The following is a 12,040-nucleotide window of genomic DNA, read 5'->3' as shown; positions in this document are numbered from 1 at the left end:
GGAAAGTCAGTTTGTATTTTTTTTTTTTTGATGGAAATGGAAGACGATTTTTTTAGAGCGTAGAAATATTTTATTTAATTGTATTATATATCCGTTTTGGAAATGATATTCCGAAGAAGGTAATACACAACGAGAGAACGAACGCACGTAATTCGAATTACAAGCGTGTAGGAAGATTCGACTCGTCTCCGCGGCGATAGGGCCGCGCGCCTCGTAACCGCCTCGATTTATGCACACCCGATGCGCTTAAATTATTAGAAACGTAATAACGTTCGTAAATGTGGAACGTTTCAACGCGAGCCATCCGCCGCAGCGTGTGTAACTTCGTAGCATAAAGCCATTACATCCCCGTGTGGGAAGTCTCCCGTGTAACCTTTACCTAACATGCGATAAATACGTTATATCGACATTCATGAATATTTCATTTACCGGCATGGAACTATGATTACCGGGATACACGTAGAAAAGAATAGTAATGGATATTCGACGGTCATGTGAAACCAGAAAGAGGAACGCGCGAGAATAGCGACAATTAAACGATACGTACAATTTGTTCGCGAACGTGTAACAAGGTGAACGCGTTCCTCGAATACCGGACATTGGAAAATATTGTAAACCTTTCGAACCTACGAGAAAAGAAAAAAAAAAGAGAAAGAAGAAAAAAGAAAGGAAACGTTCGCGAACGTACGATTATTTTTCGCTCGGTCGCGAATCTCCTCGCCTTTTTCCACGTATCGATGATTTCGTTTAATTCGTATATCGATCTCGTATCCCCGTCCGAACGTTGCAACGTAAAGACGCCGCTATATAAACGCGCCGACTTAAAACGCGGTAATTGGTTACGTTTGTTTAAAGGTCACCGGTCCGTTTGATTTCTTACCGTTGAATGCGTCGATGAACACGGATTTACGAGTAACACCGATTTATTCATTCATGATGGTGACAAACGTCACATTTAATGAACGCGCGTGTGAAACCGACTGGTTCGCGTTAAATATAGATTATATATTTACAGTACACGCGACCGTCTCGCGAAACAAATATTCGGTTTCCGTGTCTCCGATATCTCTCGCGCGTACGTACACACCACCGAGGGCCGTGCGTGCCCGATCAGGAACGTAACAACCGAAGATTTCATTATCTCGGAAGTTTTATCGCCCGCTGATAATAAACAATGAAACGAAACTCGCGTGACGTGCCCCTTGACCTACGACAACAAATTGAATGCTTAAATTCGCCAAGCGTGCTCACCCACCCGCGCCCACACACACACACGTACATGTATACACATTGTGGGTCGCGTTATTTCTTTCGAGAACGATTCCCGCCTCTTTGCGCCGCGATGAAAATGTCTAATTCCTGGCATGATTCACGAAATAGGTAAGCTCGCGTGCCGTTAAAAATCGCTTACGGTAGAAAACGCGGCTTTGACGTCAATTCCTCAAAAAAAAGTAACCAGTATTTACCGGAATTAATTATCTGTGGCCGTCGATGACGGGACGATCGTGAAATGCTGACGATCGTTGGTAAAAAGAAGAAGAAGAAAAAAAAAAAAACTGTTACGCCTTCGCGCGGATAACGCGGACAGAGAATAGTACATAATTCGGATAATCGTCCATCGAATGGTACGAGCCGAAGGCATTCCCGATCGTCGACGAACGTAAAATAGATCGCAGTAACTGGCTTCGTGGTCGCGCATGAAATCTTATCGAAATCGTATCGTGGAACCCCTCGTGTGTCTTCGAGCGAACGGTGCATCACCGTCGTCACGTAACCGTATTCCATTTTCTCCGCGTCGAAATTTACACAAGCATCTCGTTAAAACGACAGATCGAATTGTGTTGGGCGGCGTGCAACACCAGCCTGGCCGGCTTGTGTACGACGTGGAAGGGACGAATCGTTCGAGGCAATACGAAAGAGACCAGTCAGTCAACCACGTGGTTGCGCACGGGCTATTTGCCTTGCAATTACACTCAGAAACAATTAACGATGAGACGATAGTAGCACGTACGTTGACGTCAATTGTCGAAGATAACGTGCGCGCGTGCACGGGCTGCGATGTGGAGGTGCGGCGACTTGGTGGGGAAGAACGACGAAGAGGGTGGTGGTAGTGGTGATGTTCGCTAAGAATGGCCGAGACATGGGCGAGGGGCATGGCCGGGGGCGAGGGAGGCACAGGGCCGGCGACTCTGGAGTAGCAGGGGGGTAGCAACATGGCTGTCGGTCAGTCGGTATCGAACCGCCGGGTTACGCGAAGCTCCTACGACTCTTGCCGTAGGAACGCCGCCGCTTCGAGACGAGATTCGGAATCTCGTAAACGTGAAGGACGACTTCTCACCGATGGCATCGGCTCTTCGACCTTACGCACCCGTCGAGGTCGGCAGCACCAACGCGTTTCTTTCCCTTCAAAAACGGTTCTACCGGTCCGGAACGTGCAGTACCCGGTAATTCGGGACAGGATTGAACGTAAGTAGCGAGAAGCCGTGTCAGCTAACGTTACCCTTGTTCCTTGCTTCTGTATTATGGCTGTAAGCGTGGATGTTACGAATTAATCGTAGCTTTCAAACTTCCTAGCTCGATCTTTTCATTTTTCTCGCTTCCCTTTTGTTTCTTTCACCGTCTTATCCAGGACTATCGACGGTTATCGATCCTGGACCCGTCGATGAGCAAGAGGTCGTTGTCGATCCGTGACGTCAGTCGAGAATACCTATTGTACTTGTTGCAGGAAGCTTTTACACTTTTGTGAAGAAGCTTCCTTTGCAAGGCCGCCTTCTGCTTTTAACATTTTTTTTTAACAAAATAACGATGTCGCGTTAGCCTACGTGCTGCGCGACAAACGCGTGAACGTCTCTCTTCGAGCATGCCCCTTTCGATCGAACCGGTATAAAATATGGATTTCAAATAGTAAACAGTAAATTACTTTATTTTCAAATACGATTTATCGTAATTTAAATTAAATAGTATTTTACTTATGCTGCTGAGAAAATGTTATGCAGTCTTGTTTAAGTCAATTCAGTCGAGATAAACAGATCAGACTTAAAATGCAAGTTAAAATTGTACTCCAAATATTTAAAATACTATTTTAAACGAACGTATAAAAATTTAAGAAATTCTTTTATTTAAGATAGCACATATTTGATCAGTCTTGCGATGGTAAAAATAAGTTTAAAAGAGACTGTGATTAAAGTAGAAGTATTTTGTAGATTATTAATTTGTAAAAACCTGTTTTACATTTTGCATAAAAATGTTAAAAGCCTAAAGCACATCTCCAGTGTATTTCACTTTGAGATAATAAACCAATAAGCTTCAGGTATATGGAATAAAATATAAAATGAATGGCATTGCATTTTTAAAGACCACATAAATGCGAACAAAAATTATTTAATCAAACATATTATAAATTTGAATAGTCTTTAATCGTTGATATATTATTTTTTTCCTTTTGTTCTCTACCTTATTTTCACCGACGTATGAAATTTAAAATATGTAAAACTTTTCAAAACTTAAGATGAAACATTACTACTCCATTTATTTGCTATTTAAATAAAATGATTTTATTTTTTAAATTATTTTATTTGATGCGTTTGATGATAAAAGTATTCAAAATATAAGTGACAATTTGTTTGTAGTTGTCTTAAACATTTATATTTTTTCCAGCAATTTCAGACAATTTTAAGATACAATAAAAAAAAAGCAATCGTTTAAAAGTTGTTCACAAGGAACTATATACAAAAGATGGATTCCGGAGTAGGACAAGGCAAGAAGCAAATTCGTGTAGGATTTTATGATATCGAAGGTACCATTGGCAAAGGAAACTTTGCTGTGGTAAAGTTAGCTAGACATCGTATTACTAAGACAGAAGTAAATATAATTTATTGCTACATATGTTCGATACTATGTACATTTTCTATGCCACTTACTTCAACTAAAAAGTTGAAACGTAACTGAACTTTGTTCTTTTCTTCTTTTTTTTTTAGGTAGCTATTAAAATAATTGATAAAACACAGTTGGATCCTACCAATCTTGAAAAAGTTTATAGAGAAGTGGAAATAATGAAGCAATTGGAACACCCACACATTGTCAAACTATATCAAGTTATGGAAACAAAGAATATGATATATATGGTATGCTTATATAATACTTGGAAATACATTTGTAAAATTTAAGAAAAGATATAAATTATGTTTCTTCCTTAGGTGTGCGAATATGCAAACAAGGGTGAAATATTTGACTATATTGCACGTTATGGACGAATGGGAGAACCCAGAGCGCGTGCAACATTTGCTCAAATACTCTCTGCGGTTGAATACTGCCATGCGACGGGTGTAGCGCATCGTGATCTCAAAGCTGAAAATTTACTCCTAGATGCTCAGATGAATGTAAAGATTGCTGACTTTGGCTTTAGTAATAGATTTTCACCGGGAGAGAGATTAAGTACATGGTGCGGTAGTCCTCCTTACGCCGCACCAGAAGTTTTTCGAGGAAAACATTATGCTGGTCCTGAAATCGATGTGTGGGTAAGCAGTTTGTTCGTACCTATTTAATGCATGGTGCCTAATGCAAATAATTAAACGCATTATGTTCTTATTCTTACAGAGTTTAGGTGTTGTATTATATGTATTAGTATGCGGAGCACTGCCCTTTGATGGATCTACCCTTCAATCTTTAAGAGATCGTGTTTTAAGTGGAAGATTTAGAATTCCATACTTTATGAGTACAGGTACATTTTGTGCTTGATATTTCTTTCAAATTTCGTTTAATCTCACTTTAAAATGTACGTTAAATTTTGTTTGCAGATTGTGAAAGTTTAATACGTAAAATGTTGGTTTTGGAACCTGCAAAGCGATACACCATTCCACAAATAAAGAGACATCGCTGGATGGCAGGATCTGCAGACACTATTTGTTCAATGATTGTAACAAGACCATCATCGTCCATCCAAGAACCAAATGAACAGATATTACGACTTATGCATAGTTTAGGCATAGATATTACACGAACCAGAGAGGTATTTTTCATTGCTTATCTTTATACAATGTTTCTAATATATTTTTAATATTTCTATATATTTAAAGTGAGAAATTTAAACAAAAATTATTTTATCTAGAAATAATTGTTATGACTGTGATTGACAAAGTTTTTGTCTTTTAACAGTCATTAAGGAACAGCAGCTATGATCATCATGCTGCTATTTATTTCTTACTATTGGAGAGATTGAAGCAACATCGTGTCAGTAGCACAGCAAACAGTACCTGTTGGCCTAGTGCTGCAAGAACAAAAGAGGACAAATTTAAATCAAGGTAAACTTGTATCACTGATTAATTTTATCTTAATTAAATATTTTATCATTTTATATTAATCTTTATTTATATAATTTAAACCATCGCAACATAAATGTTCATTTTTGTCTTCCAATCCTGCCCGTTGGAAAAATTTCTAAAGAATTAAATTTTAATCCTACAATTTTTATTTACAGCGATAGCTTAGTGGGACGGTGATGCATATTTGGAGATTTTATCAGAACAGGTTGGATTGGAAGCACTTTGCTGTCACTTTATTTTTGGTAATTCTTCATTTTATTTAATTGCTTTTCTTCAATTTTGGATTTTATTTTATACAATTAAATTTTAAATTTGTTTGCTTTTGTATATTAACACGTTCTTCGTCCTCACCTACCATCGGAAATACCACTCCACAGAGATGATGAAATAAATATCTACCTTTTCTGAACGTCCACGTCCATGCAATGTAACTCCGTTTTTTTGTTTTAAAAAACTTTTAAATTAATTTTACCCCAAAATTCAAACCATCTTGATTTACATGTGGATCAATCTACAACGAACGTATTAATATATTATAATATTCCTATTACGTTACAATTCATTAAATCACATTCATAGTTTTATATATTTTTAAGAAATGAAAATTATTAATACAGCAAACGGGACAAACAAAAATTCAGTAAGAAAATATTTCATAAACAAGCATCACCCATTTGTCACCATAAACAGCTGTGTTAAATAATCATAATATATACAAAGTATGTTATATATCCGTTTTTAGAACAAGAGAAGATACAATTCGAGGCGGAAAAAGGTTTAGTTCAACTAGTTCTTCAACTGATGAAGGATGTTGTAGTGCAGAAGGTGATCTAGAAGAAGGTCCAAGCGGCGATGAGTTGAGAGAAGCTCAGATTAAACTTGAGGAACATAGACTAGGCCTAGATCATGATATAAGTCAACGAATTGACAGTCAGATAGTCAATCGAAGATTAAGTGATTATCAACAACATTTTGATACCCCACTTATGGATCCTATTGATCCTCCTAGTCGAACTGCATTATTTATTGCGGGTGGTAGTGGTAGTTCGTCATCTGAACTTTTCGAATCTAGTTTTGACTCTGGTTGTCCACCAGATTACTCAGGTGCAAATTCGTTCACAAGTAGTTTGCCATCCTGCACTCCTCCACCACCTTTGAGTCCATCACCAATAACTGGTAGAATATCAAGAGTTTCTCAAGGACGTAGAGCATCTGATGGTGGACCCAGATTGCTGTTCTGTCAGCAAGGTGGGGGAGACAGACCAACAAAACAGCGAAGTATTCAAGGTATTAAAATAGAAACAGGATATTTCAACCATGTAAATTTCTTTGTTATAATATAGTAGCAATTTAATTTTATTATTACAGATTCAGGCAAAGCAAGGGGTCATTTAGATCTTGTTCACTTAAGACCCCCATCTACACCACCTGAGAATCAATCACAATTTAAAATCCGTGGAGACTCTAGTACACAATTACAGTTGTTAGTTCAACATCGCATGTTGCAACAAAAAAGAAACTTATATCATAGACATAGGGGTGGAGGAAGCCCAACTCCTATACCGGTGTCAGCGAGTACCACAAGTAGACGCACTGATCATGTACCAAGACAAGATAGTTATAAACTAGCTCAGAGAACACAAATCTTGCCACCTTTATCTCAGGGACACGTTGACAGAGACTTTGACAGAGAAAGAAAGCGAGATGAAGAAAGATGGAAAAGCCTGCCATCCCGACTAGCAGCAGATTGTCAGTTGGCAGAAAGGACATTGCTGTGGAGTCAACAGGTAATTCTATAAATAGAAATTTAAAAAATCGTTTGGGTTAAGCCGCCTAATAAAAAAAAAAAAACTATCAGGCCGGAGTAAAAGAACGCAAAATAACTCGGTGGTATCGTTCGGCGATCATAACGTCATTGCTTTTTTGAAGCAAATTTAAATCGTGCCAGAATTGTGAACCTATACTCAAACTCAAACAGAGAGTATTACGTTACTGTTCCTTTCATAATGTTAACATTGTTGTGGGCGTGTATCATGTTCACAACGATGAATCATTGTAAATATTATTAGTATCATTATGACATTAGTAACTAGATGTTACTTGTGATACGATAGCACAATTATTTGTGTTAGATGCAAATAAACAATTATTTTTCTTTAATTTGGCAGTTTATTGTTTATTCTGATTTGCCTTACGTCGTGCATGTACCAATCCTGGACTGATCATAAATGTACAGTTAACAAAAATATTGATATCGTTTAGAAACAGATTAGGACCACAGTTTATATGTATTACTACACCTATATTATTAATACATATATCTGGGAACAAACAAAAAAATAAAATTTAATTTTGATAACTGTGCAATATAATTTTATATATTATAGTTACCTCTTTGCCTGTTAAATACACTTTTCAAACAACAATACTAGTTTATGCACTAATACACCGTCGCAATTTAGAGAATAGTATTCTTTGTCATACTTTAGCACAATTGTGATTAAGGAATTCCTAAACAGTACAATATTAAACACTTAAACATCAAGCTTGAGAGATGCATATTATTTGTAGTACCTTTCCCTTATTTGGCTTCCTAGATTTTATTATTTGATATGTCATAATAAAGATATTGAGCACAAAAAATTGTACACAAAATGTAAATAATTCAAAGAAGAAAATATATCAGGTGGGTCTCAGTGGAGGAGCATCATATTTGCCACCTGGCAGTGTAGGTGGCTTTTTATGGCCCACTGGAAGCAACCCTCACTCAACCATCTTTGAAAACGTTGGGGATCCAATGGAATGAACATCTACCCTGTTGTACTTTTAGTATTGAATTGAAGATTTTGAGTCTGAAAGACTAGATTCGATACACAAAATACAATAAGCAGTATTGCCTTCCTAGTCTTTCCATATCAGTATTTTTATTTATATAATTATGTATTTTATCATATCTATTTTCTAAGTCTCCAACAACATTGTATAAATTTCTTTGTAGAACCGTTTCCTCTACGACATTCTAGCTTTCATACGCAAAATCTTTGATTAGATGGGAGGTACATGTTACTAAATGCCAAAGATTGTTACTGTTAATTAATTCTTTTTCCAAAAACGTCTGCATCAAATTTGACCATATATATTTATACATTCATGTATTTCATTCATGGAAAAATTACATCGCGTACATATAATGAAACTTTAATATCATTAAAATCTTTGTCATGTAGTAGCATCTGCACCTGCCTTATTGACTGACTGATTTTATCAGTCAAATATCCAATTATATCATAGACTGATAATTAACAAAAGAAAACACCAACCAAGTTTATATTTATGAGCAAGTGGCATATGTCTTGCTTTACAATGAGTATGTTTAATTGGAAGTACAACATGTATAGTTGTGCATATTTTAATGATAATTAACGAAGAGTGCTTTTGATGTGCTTCCTGAATATATATTAATCAATATAATCAAAGAGTAAAACTTTTAAGTTAATTTACCAGTTCTACAACTTCCATTTGAAACAAACGAATTAACAAAATATTTAAAACAGAATAAAATTTAGAGAGTATATTATCGCAGAGTGAGAAAAGTATCAGTGCTCAAATTAAGGACAAGTAATTATAAATATGTTATAGCGTAAGAGATAGAATCGCAATAATCCTCACTTCGTAGAAATGACTGAAATAAAGTTTATTTGGAACTAGATGCAAGAACTATGCCACTTATGCTTTTCTATGCAATTAATTGAAGAGTGGAGATAATAAATGAAAAAAATTATGTTGAAGTTTTTCATTACACATTTCTATTGATAACTATTCCAATAATATTGTACAAAAATAGATGTTTTATCATTCCACTCTTCATTACAATGGTTATAGCAAGATAGGAAGTAATAAAAACAATAATAAATAGCGATAAATAGTAGCTGCTGTTTAAAAAGTAACAAAGTGCTGCATTCTGTAAAGATGTTTAAATAAAATTGTTGTATACACGATCTTAAATGAAAATAATGATTGTTTACATTTTAAATTATACATTTTATATACGTTCTGATTTTCTACAAAGAATGCAAGCTGCATTAATAGTTACTGATAATATTGTCATGCATAAATGTTAGTACAAAGTTATCATTTGACTTGGAATGAAAAACTAAGCAGTTCTGCTTCACGAGCATCTTGCATGAGTGCAATTAAGAAGGAAATAAAATGAATGAATAACAACAAAAAAAATGTTTGTACATTTTGATACGAATACAGCACTTTTCAAGGCAAATATGTATTAGATTCTGGTAGTCTAGTCAGTAGGAAGCAATACCGGCCGCGCACAACTGACAACGACTTTAATATTCAAATTTTCCGCCATTTTTTACCCAACAAAAAACAATCAAACTTCGCTCAAAAAGTCTTTTGATAAGTAAAAAAAAAAGATAGCTGTTAAGTTAGCATAATCATATGAGATCTTGTTCTGGTATATTGTTCTCAAAAAGACATTCGAAAAACGTATAAACAAAAACCTCAGGAATTGAAAATCAGTTTTGGCACTGTTGCGCATTTACATCTATGTCTTTTCTGGAATGATAGCCTTTGAAGTTGCATGAGATAGATATTATTTATGAATATATACCATTGATTTACTAGTAAGTAAATTTATTTTGTCGGTATACGATTAAATTCTGCAAACACATTTTTACTTATAATAAAAATCTTTGTAAAAGTTATTGTTGACAATGATACACAATATTATTGTTTGGCAATATATCATCCAACTAACACAAACAGATACTTTGTAATTGTTTACTCTCAGATAGTGACTTATATCCAATAACATTATATAAAAATTGGATGATACAAAATTAATGAAAAGTAGTCCAGAAATTGCATTTTAACCAGAAAGTTTGTTTTTACATTTCAAGTAAATTAAATATTTTATTATTTTCTTGCTGTCACATATGATAGTAAATAATTACTATTTATAAACTGCAAAACTGTCAACAAGTGTATACATTGCGCGTACGAAGATATTGAATAAACCATATGCAGACTGCAATTCCGCATTTATCTTGTTTATATTAAACTTATATAAATGTCATTAATATTAATTTTAATTAATCATTTTTTCTTTACATTTACATTAATTTCAACATGAAACACAATCTACAAGCTTTACTTATCCTCTGTAAAAATATCTGTACCAGTTTTTTCAGCTTGAATTCTAGCTTCTTCGGGTGTCATTTTTTCATATTCATTAGGATATAATGCTTCACCATTTAGTTTTAATTTGCCAGTTTCAAAATCATTTTCAATTTTGCTAGCATACACTATATTAAATAAATCTTTTGCAGTAAATTTACGACCCTCAACGTTTTTGACTTTATAGGAAACATATGGTTTCAAATGAAAATCCTTCAATGAAGGAACAATAATCTCTGGTATCATTTCTGGTATGTTCACCCATTCATCTCCTTCGTAATGTCCTGTTAGTTTTACACCCCTTCCTAAAAGCATCAAGTATCGTACAAAATATTATAATAATTATTAATGAATATCTGTATAGATTAGGATTTGTGCATATGAAAATATATTTTTTAATTATATATAAAAGATGTGTAACTTTATGATACAACTTCACTACACAACTTTTTATAGATACTACACCTTTCCTTTCATAATTATAAACTTAATACAAATTCATTAAGAAAAATCATTTGAGAATGTCAATTACTTATGTTATGAAGTAACAATTAACTAGTGTACTAGAAATGCATTTAGAAAAATAAAACACATACATTTCAACAAATTCCTTTTTGGAATTGGGAACAATTGATAATGAAATATCACTTTACAGAACCAACATTTTATATGCACCAACCTAATATGTTTTTATGTTCAATTATACATTATATATATATATATATATATATATATATATATATATATATATATATCATGTAATAAAAAAGAAATTCTTACTATCAATTGGAATTGGAAAATTTGGATCAGTTGCCTGAGCTTGTTTAAACGCACGATTTCCTCGCTTGTTATATAACAAAAATTTACGAAAATTTCGTTTGCCCTGACAAACAGACGAAGTTGAAATTTGACGACTTATAATCATATATATATTTGCCATTGTAATTTTTATAGAAATAATCTAAATTACACACAGAATTCGTAAATAATCATGTATTGTATCTCTTATGAAAATAATGTACTTATTAGGTTAGGTTATGTACCAAACTCTAAATGCTCGATCAAAACATATCAAAAGTACTTTTCATTAAATTGAAATATTTTATGATTATTTTAGTACACTATTACTTATGACTATAGCACACAATGTTAAACCGTATAGTTATTCAATGAATTTGAAAACCGAAAACAATACGTATTACGCCGGCGTAGAATGGCTATTAAATTTAAATTATCTAGCATAATACGGGCATTTAAAACTAATACTGTTCCAAAAGTTTCTTAAAATAGTACAAAATTTGACATATATTACTAAAGATATTATTAATATTTGAATTCATTATATTAATATTTGGTTAAACTTTTAAACGTTCATTACGTGAAACAATAGGATCATTGATCCTAATGTAAGAGCTGTTAAGCTATAAATCACAATTCCTATGCCACAAAAATTCTGAGATGCTTTTGATAATTGGTTATATAAATTTTTCAATTAAAGAAAGTAATTAATTTATTGCATTTATTTT

The 12,040-nt window shown here is 34.0% G+C and overlaps 2 protein-coding genes across 3 annotated transcripts; one reads left to right on the top strand and one right to left on the bottom strand.

Moving 5' to 3' along the window:
* The first annotated feature begins 2,230 nt into the window (after positions 1–2,230).
* Positions 2,231–10,373, top strand: LOC143144804 (uncharacterized). The gene is made up of 10 exons (XM_076307606.1): positions 2,231–2,466; positions 3,658–3,861; positions 3,978–4,124; positions 4,197–4,517; positions 4,597–4,720; positions 4,797–5,008; positions 5,155–5,300; positions 6,064–6,608; positions 6,690–7,108; positions 8,008–10,373. Exons 2-10 carry the CDS (start codon positions 3,736–3,738, stop codon positions 8,125–8,127), a joined length of 2,160 nt encoding a protein of 719 aa, XP_076163721.1. The 5' UTR covers positions 2,231–2,466; positions 3,658–3,735; the 3' UTR covers positions 8,128–10,373.
* Positions 10,374–10,408: 35 nt separating this feature from the next.
* Mrpl41 (mitochondrial ribosomal protein L41) lies at positions 10,409–11,925 on the bottom strand. Of its 2 annotated transcripts, none has more exons than XM_076307615.1 (3): positions 11,893–11,925; positions 11,295–11,475; positions 10,409–10,819 (listed from the first exon to the last, which is right to left on the bottom strand). In XM_076307615.1, exons 1-3 carry the CDS (start codon positions 11,908–11,910, stop codon positions 10,488–10,490), a joined length of 531 nt encoding a protein of 176 aa, XP_076163730.1. In that variant the 5' UTR covers positions 11,911–11,925; the 3' UTR covers positions 10,409–10,487. The 2 variants fall into 2 exon arrangements, with proteins under 2 accessions (XP_076163730.1, XP_076163736.1); XM_076307621.1 differs by lacking the exon at positions 11,893–11,925 and adding an exon at positions 11,558–11,729.
* Positions 11,926–12,040: the final 115 nt, after the last annotated feature.

Source organism: Ptiloglossa arizonensis, chromosome 1, assembly GCF_051014685.1.
Source record: "Ptiloglossa arizonensis isolate GNS036 chromosome 1, iyPtiAriz1_principal, whole genome shotgun sequence".
Classification (NCBI taxonomy): domain Eukaryota; kingdom Metazoa; phylum Arthropoda; class Insecta; order Hymenoptera; family Colletidae; genus Ptiloglossa; species Ptiloglossa arizonensis.
The sequence above is the reverse complement of the archived record's forward strand: the minus strand, read 5'-3'. Positions and strand labels throughout refer to the sequence as shown.